Source organism: Geotrypetes seraphini, chromosome 7 (genome assembly GCF_902459505.1).
Source record: "Geotrypetes seraphini chromosome 7, aGeoSer1.1, whole genome shotgun sequence".
Classification (NCBI taxonomy): Eukaryota; Metazoa; Chordata; class Amphibia; order Gymnophiona; family Dermophiidae; genus Geotrypetes; species Geotrypetes seraphini.
The window spans coordinates 15,318,053-15,335,132 of NC_047090.1; the positions used below are offsets into that span (position 1 = coordinate 15,318,053).

At 43.5% G+C, this 17,080-nt stretch overlaps 1 protein-coding gene across 2 annotated transcripts in view; it reads left to right on the top strand.

Annotated features, from left to right (window-relative positions):
• TPH2 (tryptophan hydroxylase 2) overlaps positions 1 to 17,080 on the top strand; it is a 53,679-nt gene that overhangs the window by 10,337 nt on the left and 26,262 nt on the right. For both annotated transcript variants that reach the window (XM_033952262.1, XM_033952261.1), the window contains exons 5-7: positions 6,400 to 6,467; positions 8,816 to 9,012; positions 14,894 to 15,029. In XM_033952262.1, coding sequence (XP_033808153.1) covers positions 6,400 to 6,467; positions 8,816 to 9,012; positions 14,894 to 15,029 — 401 coding nt within the window. The remainder of the gene's footprint in view (positions 1 to 6,399; positions 6,468 to 8,815; positions 9,013 to 14,893; positions 15,030 to 17,080) is intronic.

Consider the following 17,080-nt stretch of genomic DNA (forward strand, 5'->3'; position numbering starts at 1 on the left):
GTAGACACAGCATAAAATAACACCCAGAGGGATGCTAGGCTGCTTAGAGAAAGGCATAATCAAAACTTTTGCAATCAAAATGAAACACTTATTGCAATTCCCCATAATATATTGGCCTCTTTACTCAGAAATCACCTTGAACCTACTCTGGACAAGTGCGATACAGAAATTCAGATTAGATTAGATATCCAGTAGAAGAAAGGAGGTGTTAATGCCTTTGTACAAGTAATTGGTGAAGCCCCATTTTGAGTACTGTGGTCAGTTTTGGAGGCTGTACCTCCCTATGGAGATGAAAAGACTTGAGGGGGTGCAGAGGAAGGCTACAGAAATGATACTGTGCTTGTGCCAAAAAGACATATAAGAAGAGACTTTAAGACCTCAATAGGTATACCATAAGGGACAGGAGGGCTGGGAGGCTATGATGCAGACAGTTAAATACGTAAAAGGTATTAATATACAAGCAAATCTTTTTTTCAGAGATGGGGAAATGGTAGAATTAGATGTTAAGAGTTGAGATCGAAGGACAGAAGATTTGAGAATAATGGGGTCCTTTCACTAAGGCACGCTAAGCGATTTACCGTGTGCTAAAGATGAGCACACGCTAAATGCTTAGGCACTCCTTATATTCTATTCTTTAGTGTGTGCTAAATTGGTTAGTGCACCTTAGTTAAAGGACCCCAGGGTCAGGAAATACTTTTTCACAAAGAGGATGATGGATGCCTAGAAAAGTCAAAAAAAACAAGGGGAATCCGCCTGTAAAAACAAAAAAGAAAAAGTGAGGACTCTCGGTGTACCTCGATGCAGGTGCTTTATTAATACACTTCTCCCTCTGTATTTGCTGTGATAGGGGATTAACAGAACCGCAAATACAGAAAAACCGCAAATAACTTTTTCATATGTTATTCGCTGTTTTCTATTATAAACCATCTTGAATATGGTGAAACCGCGAATAACATGGTGGGAGACCTGGCCTGTTCCTGAAGGAGAGGCAAAACATGGTGAAGAAAGTGCTGGGAATCGGCAAATTTCTCTGTAAACGCTTGGAATCAGCGATTTCTCTATTCAAGCTGATGTAATTTGGGGGGAGGAGCCAACAAGCTAAATACTGCAAATAATCAAAACCGCGATTGCTGAAACCGTGAATACGGAGGGAGAAGTATACCACATGGGTAGAATCCGCATGGATTGTATAATGTTCAAAAACACAAGTTAAATCCACAGATAAAATCCACATATAATCCAAGGACCCAACTCGGTCCGTGTTTCGATTGGAATGCCTTCCTCAGAGGTCCTAAGAAAAGTCAATTTATCAATGTATGTGGATGAAGCAAATGCTGGTACTGAAGCTAACGTCATCTCTGGGAGGTTTTCAAGAGAAAAATGAAGGAATTCAAGAACCGCGTGCAGTGGCGTACTGAGGGTGATTGGCGCCCTTCCCCCGTATCTCTTTAATTTTCCCAGGGCGAGCAGCATTATGAACTTGCTACCCACGTTGTCAGCTCTCTCTCTGACATAACTTCCTAGGCACAGGATCCGGAAATGACATCGGAGAGAGCCGACACCGACATGGGCAGTAAGTTCGTGAGAGATTAGAGAAACTGGGCCTCTTCTACAGGAGACTGAGAGGGGACATGATCAAAACATTCAAGATAATGAAGGGAATAGACTAAGTAGAGAAAGACAGGTTGTTCACTCTCTCCAAGGCAGGGAGAACAAGAGGCCACTCTCCAAAGTTAAAAGGGGATAGATTCCGTACAAACGTAAGGAAGTTCTTCTTCATCCAGAGAGTGGTGGAAAACTGGAACGCTCTTCCGGAGGCTGTAATAGGGGAAAACACCCTCCAGGGACTCAAGACAAAGTTAGACAAGTTCCTGCTGAATCAGAACGTACGCAGGTAGGGCTGGTCTCAGTTAGGGCACTGGTCTTTGACCTAGGGGCCGGCACGGGAGCGGACTGCTGGGCACGATGGACCACTGGTCTGACCCAGCAGCGGCAATTCTTATGTTCTTATGATACTGCTTGTGCTGGGCAAATTAGAGGTATGGGGGAAGGGAAGGAATGGAGGGGTGGAGAGGAGGACGAGTGCCGGCACCCCCCCATAACAGCACCCCCTCACGCCTACTCCCTTACTATGCCACTGAACGTGTGGGATAATCACAGAGGAACACTACAGAGAAAAAGGATGGAATCCAATAAAAAGCGAAACTTAAATGGCCTCATAACTGGAGTGAGCTTTATGACAGCTTCCGATGTGGGGAAGTATGACCAAGGTCGGGCAGAATTCTGTGGACTGGGCCCCGTAAATAACAAAATCAGATCAGGATTCAGGCTGGAGTGGGCTTCGATGGAAATTCTAGTAGTTGGGAAGTAGGGCTGGTGCTGGGTAAACTTCTATGGTTTGTGTCCCAAAATTGGCAGGGAGAGAGAGAGATGAAGTAGACTAGTGTTTAATCAGGAAGAAGTGAAACTCTGGCCACCTCGATGGGCCATGCAAGCCTTTGTCTTCTGACACTTACTATGTACCGTGTCAATTAAGCTATCCTTTCATTTTCATGGGGTTCAGGTACGTTGGCAAGAGAGTTTAAACATACCTTGGGGATTGCTTTCACTTGTCAGCTGTTGCATCTCCATGCCCTAAATTTGGAATTTTATTTACCGTATTTTTTGCTTCATAAGATGCACCTGACCATAAGACGCACCCTAGATTTAGAGGAGGAAAACAAGAAAAAAACCATTCTGAACCAAATTCTCCCTGCCAGGCTCTGCACCCAACCCCACACTCCTTGCCAAGCTCTGTACCCTGTCTCCCCTCTGGTGGTCTAGTGGTTGGCAGGCAGGTAGGGGCAGGGCACAGGGCAGGCAGGCCTAGTGGTTGGCAGGCAGTTAGGGACAGGGGTGGAAAGTGTGTCTTATGGAACGAATAATACGGTATTTATTTATTTCTAAAATTTCTAGACCGCCTATAACTAAGCGGTTAACAGGATAAAACATTCACAATAGTTCAAGACAGCATAAGTGGAAACATTTTCAATTACAGTACAATCACATAATAACTTAACCCCTAGAGGTAATCTTAAAACCTGGAGGGAATTATATGTTGTCAATCTCCACTAAGTTATAACGCAATGATCGCAATTTAAGTTACACTAACTATCTTTACAACAAAATTTTATCAAAGGCTTCATTGATCCAAATTGTACATTCTTATCAGAATTCGTCTACAGCTCAAGTGGGCAATTTTATTGTAAGCTGATTTTTATGTCTGCTGGAAACACGTGGGATGTCATGGGAGTCCAACTTGAGACTGATGGATTTATGGAATAAAGCAGGTTGCATTAGTAGTCAAGAGGCGAACGCCCCAGGTATGCGGTGCATTTTCTTTGCTCCTCTAGCAATAATCAGAAGAAGGCTTGATGTACCACTTTTGAGTTCTGATAACACAAGATCCACTGCAATCAGAATGATGCGCTCATTTGCTTTAACGAGAGATGGGGTATTTTCAAATGTTGACTCATGAAACAGCGAGGGATGAGATGGTATCTTGCAACTATATATATGAGTGTGTGTGTATGTATATAACACTATGAACCAATCGTTTCTGTCGTATCTTCCACAGAACTTGACCAATTCTTATGAAATTTAGTGTTGTGTCCTGAATGAAGATATAAAATAAAATCTTGTAAATATTCCCATTGCACCACAACACTATCTTGTGAAAATGAATTATAATATTACCGAAATCCAACCCTTCCTCTCTGAGCATTCAACCAAAAACCGTGTCCACACCTTCAACACCTCACGCATAGACTACTGCAACTCGCTACTCTCAGGCCTTCTGCTTAAACATTATGTGCCCCTCCAATCCATCCAGAATTCAGATGCATGGCTCGTATTCCGTGAGAGCTGCTGGATTCATGTTACCCCTCTCCTAAAGTCACTTCGCTGGCTTCCCATCTGTTTCCAAATACAATTCAAACTCCTCTTACTGATCTACAAATGCACTCACTCAGCTGCCCCTCACTATCTCTCTTCACTTATCTCCCCCGCCCCTGTGAGCTTCACTCAGCTGATAAGTTCTTCCTGTCTGTGCTCTTCTCTTCCTTCGCCAACTCCAGACTCTGTTCCTTCTACCTTGCTGCGCCATATGTTTAGTACAAGCTACCCGAATCCCTACAGCAGGCTCTGTCTCTGGCAATCTTCAAGTCCAAGTTAAAAAGCCCACCTTTTCGAGACTGCCTTCAACTCCTAACTCCTCTCACCTTGGGTTTTGCATCTTTAACCCTATATGTCTGTCTGTCCAAGTTAGATTGTAAGCTCTTCTGAGAAGGGACTGTCTATTAAATGTCAAAATGTACAGCGCGGCAAACGCCTTTCAATGCTATATAAGTGATAAATAGTGGTAGGAATTGTGAACTGAATAAAAGCACATCAAAAAGTTTTATGGCGTGTCTTGCAGAAAAATGTAAAGTCAAAAAGTAATGTTTCAATGAAGCAGATGTTCGAAGGCACAACCTCAGTCCTGGTCGCCAACGATCTATAGACTCTTCAACGACGCTCTGCTTCAGCTCGGCCCAAACAGAGATGAGATGCTGTTTAAGGTCTTTGATGTCGGATATCGCTGTCCAGTAGATATGCTCCTGTATCAGCCCCCAGATCTAGTAGTCAACTGGGTTTAGGTCTGGTGAATTCACAGGCTAGAAGTCTGGACCAATGAAGTCTGGGATCTTCTGATGTAGTTCTATGGTGTCCTTTGTCCAATGTGCTGGGGCATTAGGGTTTGGTCCTGTTGGGAGACAAAGTAGTCTCTCGACATGCAACAGATCTCTGGTAACAGCTTCTGCATCAAGAGGACATCCCAGTAGTATGCGCCATTGATCTTTTTTGTAGGTGGTTCTTGCTCATTTGGGAGGTTGAGTGGAGGAGTTTTGATTATTGGGGGAAGGGGGAATGGATTGCATTTTTTTTGTTTCTGTGCAGTGCCTGTGTGATGAGCTTCTGCTCCATCGGGGGTAGGGCAGATGCAAGGTTTATCCCCTGCATTTTATCGTACAGGCCTTGCATCTACCACACCTTAACTCTTGCAATTAAGGTGGAGTGTAAGTGCAAAATCTTGCCACAGTTTTATTTATTGTTTGTTTATTAATATTTATATACTGTTCTTTGTTACAAATCAATTAAAAAGGAGAAGAACGCCAATAATTATAACACAGGTATTAAGAGAAAAAGGAGAGACCCCCACCAAAAAAAATCACTTAGTTACTTTATAATCCAATGCCCAGTTAAAGATAAAACCTTATCATTAAAAAAAAAACTTAAAAGGAAAATGCCAATCCACATAAGTTTTTAAAGAAGCTCTAAATTTAGTATAGGCAGCGAAGTTCATTAGGAAGAGACTTCCGTAAATATAGCACCGATGCAAAAAAAAAAAAGAGGCAGGGTTTTGAGAAGATTTTAACCTAACCAAGTGAGTAGCTGGTAGTGTTAATCTATTTAAAAGTCGATGACCGCAATGATCGTGAAGGGTTCTCAGGAACAAGTGCTTTTGCGAGATAATCAGGCTGGGAATTATTAACTGCCTTTATAAAGAGAGTCACCCATAACACACGTGCACTCGTAGTCTCAAATCGTTGAGCAAAAACAAATACGTGGACTTGTGTATTTATTGGCCTCTTGAGCCAATTTTGCTGAATGAGGTATCTCCCGTTCAAACTGACACTCGTTTTGTTTCTCTGGGTGTTCAGCCAGTAGAAGAAAGCAAATTTCTCTGTGCTATGAAATTTGTTGTACTGCTTGTCTGCGGACGTTCCAGAGAATTTGAACCTACTGTAGTTTTGACAAGAGATCCTTGAGCATCCCAGCGAAGCCAGAGGCAGATCAGCAAATATGTGAATAGAATCGAGCATATTTATATTGTTAGACTTGTGTCCACAGTTTATTAGTAAGAAGCAGTGGAATAGTAAGGGGGGGACCGCCCCCGGCGCCATCATGGTGGGGGGCACCGCACCCCTCCTCCTCCCCCTCCCACCGTACTTGCGCCCTCCCTTCCCTCATACCTCTGGTTGCTCACTGCCGTGAGTAACAACTTCAACGTGCTCCTCGCGACCGCGTCAGATCCCACTGATGTCACGGAGATGCCGCACGTAGGAAGTGATGTCGGAGGTGATCGCAAGGCGCACATTGATGTGGTTGGTCTCTGCAATGAACAACTAGATGTATGGGAGAAAGGAAGGGGGGCGCACAAGCAGCAGAGGGGGGTCAGGGAAGGAGCAGGAGGGGTGGAGATGAGGGCAGGGGAGGGGCTTAGTTGAACTTTTTTGGGGAGCACAGTGGTCAAATTGAAGAACGTTAATGACATGTTCAACATATTAACAGTACATTAATTTTTCTTTCTTGCTTAAGGGGTTTAAGGACAATGTATATCGACAAAGAAGAAAGTACTTTGTAGACGTTGCGATGAGTTATAAATAGTAAGTAAGAATACTCTAGATTTTTGTCAACTGTTGTTTTCATTAGAAGTAAAAGAAAGGCAGAGACTGGGTCCATTTACCAAGCTGCAACAGATTAATAGTACAGAAAAGGTTACTTCCACCCTCTCCTGTAAGTCAACAATAACACTTAAATCTTTCTGCCCAGAAGTGAATGTCTCCATATTTGGTTAACAAATGTACAATTCTTCACAATCATCGAGTGATTGTTTAAGGCAGGGGTGTCCAACCTTTTGGCTTCCCTGGGCCGCAGTGGCCCAAAAAAATTTTTCTGGGGCCGTACAAACGCTGCAGCAAGACAGAGGAGGGAGCCAGCAAGACAATATACACCTGGGGGCAGCAGAGGAAAACACTGCATCGCCCTTGAGCGGGGTTACACAAAATACTTCACGGGGCCGCAGGTTGGACACCCCTGATTTAAGGGATGGCTAATCTAAGGCCAGATAACTGATCTTACAGCTGGACACAGCTGCCAACTAGAGATGCGTTCTCCAGTAAATCAATTGCCTTGCCTGGTCCTTGGAGGCTGCCACCATTGTGTTCTCCACCTCCAACACTCTTATCCACACCTCTCTCACACAAATGTAGCCAAAAATGTTCGTCTTGTTTAATTCCTCCTGTCATTTATGGGATATTTATTTTTTTATTTTTTGTCATTTTATGTAGGTGTTTTTATTTTGGGAGGGGGGGCAATGTTGTCAGCAGTACACACTGTTGCTCAGTAGTGGGTGCACTTCACTTGATGTCCTAGCCAAAAACATTTTGGGCTTTTCTTGTCAAATTGGGGCTTAAAACAATATGAAATGAAAGGACTTATTTTATACGAATGCATCTCTTCTCCTTTGGCTTGTAATCTCACCCTGTCTGGGTAATATCTATTTAGGTGACCTACCTCAGGGGGTCAGATCATAAGTCGAATGTAACTGCAAAGTATCTTGTAATTCTGTTGGCATAAAAAAAACCTGTAACATAATATAATACGTTGTTTACATCTACACTGAGAAGAAAACTAAAAAAAAGATAGGAGCGAGGATAGAATTGGTAAAATAGAAAGCCCCTAATTCCCAAATATTTAATGTTTGATTATTATTTGAGATGAGATTCTGAGGCAGTATTTTTCTTTAATAAAATTTCAAAATATAAGCAAAACTAGAAACAATGAGAGTAGGAATAATCTTAATTATTGATAATTAGTACCAATAATTATTTCTTTGCACCAATTACTGTTGATTAACTGATCATTTGCCAATTAAGTTTCGTGCGTATAGAAACATGACGGCAGATGAAGGCCAAATGGCCCATCCAGTCTGCCCATCCACAGTAACCATTATCTCTTCCTCTCTGAGAGATCCCACGTGCCTATCCCAGGCCCTCTTGAATTCAGACACAGTCTCTGTCTCTACCAGCTCTTCTGGGAGACTGTTCCACACAACTACCTCCCTTTCCATAAAAAAAATATTTCCTCAGATTACTCCAGAACCTATTGCCTCTTAACTTCATCCTATGCCCTCTCATTGCAGAGTTGAGTAAGGGAGTGCTATAAAGTTCTCAGCCCAACCAACCAACTTCGTAAATTCTGAGTGTTATTTTGCCACTGGAGCTGAAAAGAGTGTTTATCTTGTTTCATTAAGTGCCAATTTGCAGAAATGAAATTCTGTTTTGACATGGTTTCAGATCATTAATTGAACCATATCTACATCATTCTCTTCTTGGCTGGGCTGAGAAATTTTCGGCACCCTCTCGTAGTGTGAAGAGTTTCAGTTTTTGGTAACCAGAACTGAGATTGTGATGTCAGAATGCCTCATTCCACCCAATAAAAGCCAGCCTCATCAGTGATGTCACAAGGACTTGATTGTCTACTTGGCTCAACCCAACCAACCAGCTTCCTAAATTCTGAGTGCTATTTTGCCACTGGAGCTGAAAAGAGTGTTTATCTTGTTTCGTTAAGTGCCAATTTGCAGAAATGAAATTCTGTTTTGACATGGTTTCAGATCATTGATTGAACCATATCTACATCATTCTCTTCTTGGCTGGGCTGAGAACTTTTCAGCACCCTCTCGTAATTGTAGAATATACCCAGTGGGTACCATATATAGAATCTGGGCGTACAGGTGCAAAAGCCTGTATTACGTGTTTGGGGGGGGGGGGGGGGGTTCCCTGTAGTTTTAGGAGGGCTGCCTTTAATGTTTCCTTTAAGTTGTGTGTAATTCTGTACATGGTTAGGAAATGTGTAGCTAAGCATGCAAAAGCCCTTTAGGATCTCTTGGCTAGCGGATTATGTAAGTACAGACCATCGCCTGCCTTTGAAAGCTCTTTTTATTTCTAATTAGTGGCCAACCCATTCCCAGAGTTGAGTATACAACTGAAGAAATCAAAACATGGGGAACGGTGTTCAGAGAGCTGACAAAACTCTACCCTACACACGCCTGCCGAGAGTATTTGAAAAACCTTCCGCTGCTAACAAAATATTGTGGATATAGAGAAGACAACGTACCACAGCTTGAAGATGTTTCTACCTTTCTTAAAGGTGAGCCTTGAGTGCCTTTTGACATTGGACCAGAGGGGCCATGTAAAGATGGCGGTCCCTTTTTTTTTTTTTTTAAGATCTAAGACCCTTATCTTCCTGGTGTAAAGCCTGTACTTTAGTTCTATTGATGTAGTTTTTTTTTAAAGGAAAGGTTATACTCTTAAAATAGAACTTAAGCTTCCTTCCACCACAGATCTCCAGGGCTGGGCATGAGGCCATATTGAAGGCTCAGTCCTGTTCATGTTTTCTCTAGTTAGGGTTACCAGATGTCCGGGAAACCCTGGACAGGTCCTCGTTTGAGAGGACTGTCCAGGTGCCTGGATGGATTTCCAAAATCTGGCAATTTGTCTGGTTTTGGAAGACCCCCCCCCCCAAGCTCGGGACAGCATCTGAAAAGCCACCAAGCATGATGTCACACGCATGCGTATGAAAAAATTAACAATTGGACATATGAAAAAGCCAAAAGCCACTATCATCACTCTATTTCTGACTTTCCCCTGCTCAGTAGTACCTCATTTGTTCGCTGGCCTTTCGGTGTTCTTGCTGTCCTGGGGATTTATGTCAAAATAAAAGGATCTCTCTCTTCCCAGCTACCTACAGAATATTGCTTGGTGCCATAAAACTCAATTTTTACAGTGAGGCCATCAGCAATAACTGAAGGAGATCTGAAATTGAATTTGTTTTCACTTTAACCTGGAAATAATGAGGAGATGTGAAAAGTGGCATCTGTCTGAGTGTTGGGAATATAGAGGTCTGCTGGTTTCCAAACCTGCCATTGAATAACTCTAGCCTACTGGGTTTTCAGGATAACCACAAGAAATAAGCACGAGAGGTTTAGCTATTGGGTTGGATTCTATAAATGGTGCCAAAATGGACACTGGAAAAGATTGCCCCTAAACAGGATACAGAATAGTGCTTAGTATCGTTTTCCATTCCCCAACTCTGGCCTCTGGACTTATATAGAAACATGTTGGCAGATAAAGGCCAAATGGCCCATCTAATCTGCCCATCCGCAATAACCATTATCTCTTTCTCTCTCCAAGAGATCCTACGTGCCTATCCCAGGCCCTCTTGAATTCAGACACAGTCTCTGTTTCCACCACCTCTTCCGGGAGACTGTTCCACGAATCTACCACCCTTTCTGTAAAAAAGTATTTCCTTCCTGTCACCTCTTAACTTCATCCTATGCCCTCACATTGCAGAGTTTCTTTTCAAATGAAAGAGACTCGACTCGTGCGCATTTACGTTACGTAGGTATTAAACGTCTCTATCATATCTCCCCTCTCCCACCTTTCCTCCAAAGTATACAGATTGAGATTTTTAAGTCTGTCCCCATATGCCTTATCACGAAGACCACACACCATTGTGGTAGCCTTCCTCTGGACCGACTCCATCCTTTTTATATCTTTTTGAAGGTACAGCCTCCAGAATTGTACACAATATTCTAAATGAGGTCTCACCTAAGTCTTATACAGGGGCTTCAATACCTCCTTTTTCTCCCAGTGCACCCTAGCATCCTTCTAGCTTTCGCCATCACCTTTTCAACTTGTTTGGCCACCTTAACATCATCACATACAATCACACCCAAATCACCCTTCTGTCATTCACATAAGTTCTTCACCCCCTAAACGGTACCGTTCCCTTGGGATTTTGCAGCCCAAATGCATGACCTTGCATTTATTAGCATTACAATTTAGCTGCCAAATTTCAGATCATTCTTAAAGCTTTGCTAGGTCTTTCTTCATGTTGTTTACACCATCCAGGGTGTCTACTCTATTGCAGATTTTGGTATCATCTGCAAAGAGGCAAATATTACCCGACAGCCCTTCTACAATATCTCTTAAAAAATGTTAAAAAGAACAAGCCCAAGAACAGAACCTTGAGACGCACCACTTGTAACATCCCTTTCCTCAGTGTGATCTCCATTGATCACTACCCTCTGTTGCCTTCCACTCAACCAGTTCCTGACCCAGCCGGTCACTTTGGGGCCCATCCCGAGGGCACTCGGTTTATTTATTAGACGTCTGTGTAGAGCACTGTCAAGGCTTTGCTAAAATCTAAATATACCACATCTAGCGCACTCCCTCTATCCAATTCTCTGGTCACCTAGTCAAAGAAATTGATCAGATTTGTCTGACAAGACCTACCTCTTGAATCCATGTTGCCTCTGGTTCTGTAATCCACAGGATTCCAGAAACTTGATCATTCTCTGTTTTTAAAAGTGTTTCCATTAATTTGCTTACCACAGAAGTCAGACTTACCGGCCTGCAATTCCCTACTTCTTCCTTACTTCCACTTTTGAGTAGAGGGACTACTTCTGCCCTTCTCCAGCTCTCCGGTACCACTCCTGACTCTAGAGAAGTATTGAAAAGGTCAGTCTGCAGAGCCACCTGATGTTCCCTAAGATCCTTCAGCACCTTCGGATGTACACTACCAGCCCCATCGCTTTGCCTACCTTTATTTTAGCTAGCTCCTCACGAACACAACCCTCTGAAAATCAATCAGGGTCTACCACTCCTCCATCCCTATTCGCATTTGTCTTATGCAGTCCCGCTCCCGGCGCTTCAGCCCGTGAACACAGAACAGAAATATTTGTTAAGCAATTCAGTCTTTTTAAAATCATCTTCTACATATTTCTCCCCTTCAACTTTGAGTCTCACATTGCCTACTGGTGTAATTCCCAGTGAGGTTGGGTGCAGAGACCCCTTATTCCATAACACTGCGACGATTTTCTCAGAACACCCATGGCCCATCCACGCCCATCTGCTCATGCTGGTGAAGATTTAAAGAGGTACTGGGTGGGGGAATGGAGGGTGCGAGTAGGGCGTGGGGAAAGAGCGAGGAAGGACAGAGAGGAGAGCAAGGGGGGTGCCTCCGCCACAGACACCTCTTACACTCGCTACACCACTGAACCCATGCCAAAATTTTGGTTCCCAAATCTGGGGCAGTGAATGGAAATAAAGCATGGGCCTAATTACTAAGCTATGTTAGATGTTAATGCAGTAATTAGCACTGCTAACAATTAACTCAGAAGCTTAGTAGTTGTCACGTGATAATTTTCACATTAAGGGGGCAATTGTATAGCCTGGTGCCTCAAAGCTGAACGCCAATTCTGTAAGGGCTCAAAGATTCCATTTTAGAATACTAGCATAAGTTGACATCACCACACCTATATTTCTAATCTAATCTAATCTTCCATTTGTGCGTCAAACATACCTATACAGGCTCAAGGTGACAGATCAAGGAGGAAAGTGGAAAGTATGGAGGGGGGTATGGAGATGATAAGATAGGGGACACAGAAGAAGGGGGAGTTATACAGAGAGTAAGATTGTTAATTGTCAAAGAGGTGGGTCTTCAGGTTTTTTCTGAATGTAGCGTAGTTTAGGTGAACCCCCATCAATATGGCCTACTGTTAAAATATGTTGTTTTACTGTTAACCTCAGTTATTAGTAACTAGGTTTCATTGCATAAAAGAGTCCATTATCTTAATGGTAGTTCATGTTGATATCTGTGCCCCTAAATTATAGAGCCAGCCAAATATTTAAGGCATCTGTCTCACTGATGCTCAGGATGTCAGAAAAGATGCGAGTTACTATAAAGTTTTAATGTCTGGCTTATTTTGGCTCAGTCCTTCCAGCACCCTCTAACTTAAGTATTGGCATTTTTTTTTTTCAGCTGCTTTATAAAATGATAATGTTATTAAAGTGCGTGATTAGTAATCAGCAATCATGACTTGCAGAGCTATCCAGACTGATTGGCCACGGTTGACTAGACTGGAGCAAAATCTCTTCTCTCGAGAGCGGTATCTCTGAAAATTATTAAGAGGAAGAAATGTCACTGATCCAGTAATAAAACATTTTTCTCCTCCTAAATTGGTAAATTCTGGCACTTGTGGCTATGGTCTTAATAATGCAATCAGCAGTGGGAACAAATAAAACCATTAAGAGATTACGTTCAGTGCTTGCTATTTAGTTAATTGTGGAGTTCGAACGCTCCCTCTGCTAAGGCATTTTATCACTTTAAGTAAAGCAGAGCGTAGCTTTTTTTTTAATCTTTCTGCATTAGCTGCCTCAGAGCATCGATCCATTCAAAGTATGGACATCATACAAATAAGTAAAGGGAATTTTGGCTGAGGGAACTCAAAAGCAGGTGGGCATGGGGACAGGATGGGGAAAATTTGTCCCTGTGTCATTCTCTACACTGCACCACTAGAGAAATCAAAATGTAGTAAAAGTGAGCCAAGTGTAGGACAATCAAGTCATTGTGACATCACTGATGAGGTTGACTCTTATTGGTGAAATGAGGCATTATGATGTCACAATACCAGCTCTGCTTATCAGAGGCTGAGACTTTTCACACTTTATTTATTCAATTTTTTAATGCTGTTCTCCCAAGTCGAGAATGAAACGGGGGACAAATTCTTCCCCGTCCCCGTGAGTTCTTTTCCTGTCTCTGCCCCATCCCTGCAAGTCACAAGCATCAAACACTTTAAAATCATAAGTGTTCAAGGCTTGTGCGGTTAAGGCAGAGCATACAGGAATGGGGCAGAGACAGCGACAAAACTTGTGGGGACGGGACGGGGAAATTGAGTTCCTATAGGGACAGGGACAAATTTGTCCCCGTGTCATTTTCTCTACTGTGTGCCCGTCATAACTTAGATTGTAAGCTCTTTTGAGCAGGGAGCGTGTCTTGCATATTTAATGTACAGCGCTGTTTGCATCTGGTAGCGCTATAGAAATAATAAATGGTAGTAGTGGTAGTAGGTGCCTACTTGCATAGGGTGCGTATGTGGCGAGGCACGAGCACTTATGCCAGGCACTGAGCTGGTGTAAATGATTGTGCTTAAACACCAGAGATAGTTGCACAAATTAGAGCTTTCCATAAGTGTGAGCCCTTCCCAGACTCTGCTCATGTGTGTGTATAAGATGTGAACATACACAGAAGAATGTACATGTGGATTTTTGCCATTTTGTGCGTCTATATATTGGTATTCTAGTCATGTGCACACACATTTATCATGTGAATGTTAGCGCTTTATTTCTGGAATTGCCCTCAACATGGGTCCAAGGTGTAAGGATCAAAGTTCTTGCATTTCCTTGACCCATTGGACAGAATAAAAGGGATGACGTAGCATCAGCTTGCCGCGCTTCTTAGATATTCCAGAGTAAGGGGGGCGGAGTTAGTGATGTCACCACTGCTAGCGGGGTGCAGAGTTTGCCTCCTCCGCTGGAATCTCCAACTTCCCTTCACCACTAGGCTCACACAGCCTCTCTCGCCAACGACTGGTGCACTTCCCAAATATTCTGAAGGGGACGGAGTCAGCGATGTCACCAATGTTAGCGGTGTGCTCTCTCTCTCTCTCCTCTGCTGGAATCTCTGACTTCCATTCACTGCTAGCTCACACAACTCCCGGTCTCTCATCTTTCATATACACTGATAAAGATGCTATGGTTGAAGCTGGGAGGTGCTACTTTCCCAAATCTTGAGCCAACTGAGATCTTTTCTTTGTGTTCTTAATACATGCATATATTTTTCTTTGATTTTGTTCCATAAATTGCTTGTCTTTAGTTTGGATTAGAGAATGACATGGGGACAAATTTGTCCCTGTCCGCACAAGAAGTCAATTTTGTCACTGTCCCTGTCCCATTCCTGTAAGCTCTGCCTTAACCACACAAGCCTCGATTACTTATGATTTTAAAGTGTTTGATGCTTATGCAGAGGAGGACAGAGCTTGCAGGGACAGAAAAAGAACTTGTGGGGACGGGAAAGTGAGTTCCCAAGGGGACGGGGAAAAATTTGTCCCTGTGTCATTCTCTAGTTTGGATCTTCGTGGCAGGGGTGTATCAGCATCACATACTTATGCTACTGTTTCCCTCCTTAGAAAGATCTGGCTTCATGGTGCGACCAGTGGCTGGGTACCTGTCTCCCAGAGATTTTTTAGCTGGACTGGCTTATCGAGTTTTTCATTGTACTCAGTATGTACGGCACAGCTCGGATCCTCTGTACACACCAGAACCGTACGTATCCACTGGCGTTGACTTCTATTTGAAGGTAAAAATGAGAAACCAAGTATGTGGTCTGTTAGCTGATGGGGCTGGAGGGTAACCAGGCAGAGTTAAGAGGGTGACATAATGAAAAGGCCCCTCAGATAATGAAGGATGAAGTCACATGATTAGAAGGAACATCTCTGGGATTTGAACACCTACCGCCCTGCTTCTCAACCCACAGCTCTAACCACCAACCTGCTACTCTCCTAATAAGGTAAAGGTGCCAGAATCAGTGGTATATAGGGACCCCTAGACCCGCCCCCCAGGTCAGTCCAGTCCCACCCATCCTTGCCCCATCATGCATCCGATCCCACCCTTAAACCCCCCCAACCCGCCTCCTGCTGCCTGCACTCATTGGGCAGGACATCCACACACGCTCGGATACGATACAATGATGTCACACGCACATGCGTGTGATGTCATCACGTCTTATCCGCGGATGCCTTCCTGCCTGAAGGAAAGCTTTTCAAAACCTGGACAAAGTGCCGGGTTTTAAAAAGCTGTCCAGACTCCTGGACATATCCTCAAAAGGAGGACATGTCTGGGGAAATCTGGATGTCTTGTAACCCTAGTGGTATAGTAAGGGTGGAGGGGCAGATTGCCCCAGGGCAGGGGTGGGGGAACCTGTGCCTCTCCTCCCCCTGTGTACTTCTTGAAAATGTTCACGAGCACAATCAGCGTTTTCCATCTCCTGCTCACTCTGGCCTCAGCTTCCTTCTGATGCCACTTCCTGGTTGCAGAGCATTGCGAAACGAGGCTCTTCTGGAAGGGGGAAGATTGTGCTCTGCTCTTCGTGCTTCATTTTGATTGCGATACTTTGGGACTGCAACTTTGCTACTTTTTGGAGCCGCTGTTCTGACTAAAACCTGTGTGATTTTGGTTTTCCTTTTTTTGCTATTATTTTGTGTTTGTCATGACCAAGGTCTGAGGGTTGTTCTTTTTTGTGTTTTGCTCAACCGGTGGGTAGAAGCACAGGCTTTTCTCATTAGGTTTTTGCCTTTTTTGTTTTTTACTGTGGTATTTCCCCCCCCCCTGGTTAGAAGAGCCTGTGATTTGAACATTTAGGAGCCGTTTATGACTCATTTCAGGAGCACTGCTTTGTTCCCTGTTTGGTGTTCCTGGAGTAGTCTTAGCAAACGTTCTGTGTGTCTAGTGAGATTGTTTATATATATTTGTTTGGGGCAGCAGCAGCAGTTTAAGTATTTCCTATCTAGGGTTAACAGATGTCCGAGAAAACCCAGACAAGTCTTCTTTTTAGAGGACTGTCTGGGTTGCTGGATGGACTTTCCAAAACCCGGCAGTTTGTCTGAATTTTGGAAAGCTCTGAGCTCCCGCTGCGTCCGGAGGGCCTTCAACGAGCGTGCGAGGATGATGTCGCATGGATCAGCGCATGCTGGAGGCCCTCCGGACTCGGACTGCAACTCGGCAATAAATGAGATGAGGCTTTTCGAGCACGGGGTTGGAGGCGGAGCAAGGTAGGACTGGGGGGAGGAACAGACCGAGGCCATGCCTCCGGGTTTTCTTGTCCTTAACTACGGTAGCCCTAGTCCTAACAAGATATTGTTGGTACTGAATACCCAAGCACAGGGCAACTAAACCCCCCCTTTTTCAAAGCTTCTGTTCATCTTACTGAATCCACTTTTCCTCATCAACGGCATCCTGTACTCACTGACCGTTCAATGTCTTCTTCACAATTTGTACCCAGCTATTTGCTGGTTTTTCAACCATTTCAACATAACATGTCAAAATTATATTGTAACCTATGTATATCTTTCCTCTTGCCAAATGGCACCATGTAACCACTGACCGCCCAGTGACCTCTTCTTCATCTGTACGCTGTAATTCGCTGTCTGTGCAGCTTATCTTTACTGTGAACCGCCTAGAAGTCGCAAGATTATGGCGGTATAGAAAAAATAAAGTTATTATTATTATTATTACTCAAATATACAAATACTCAATGGTAGTAACCGATATCTACCCATTTAGCTTAGGTTAGGGTTACCAGAAGTCCGGATTTCCCC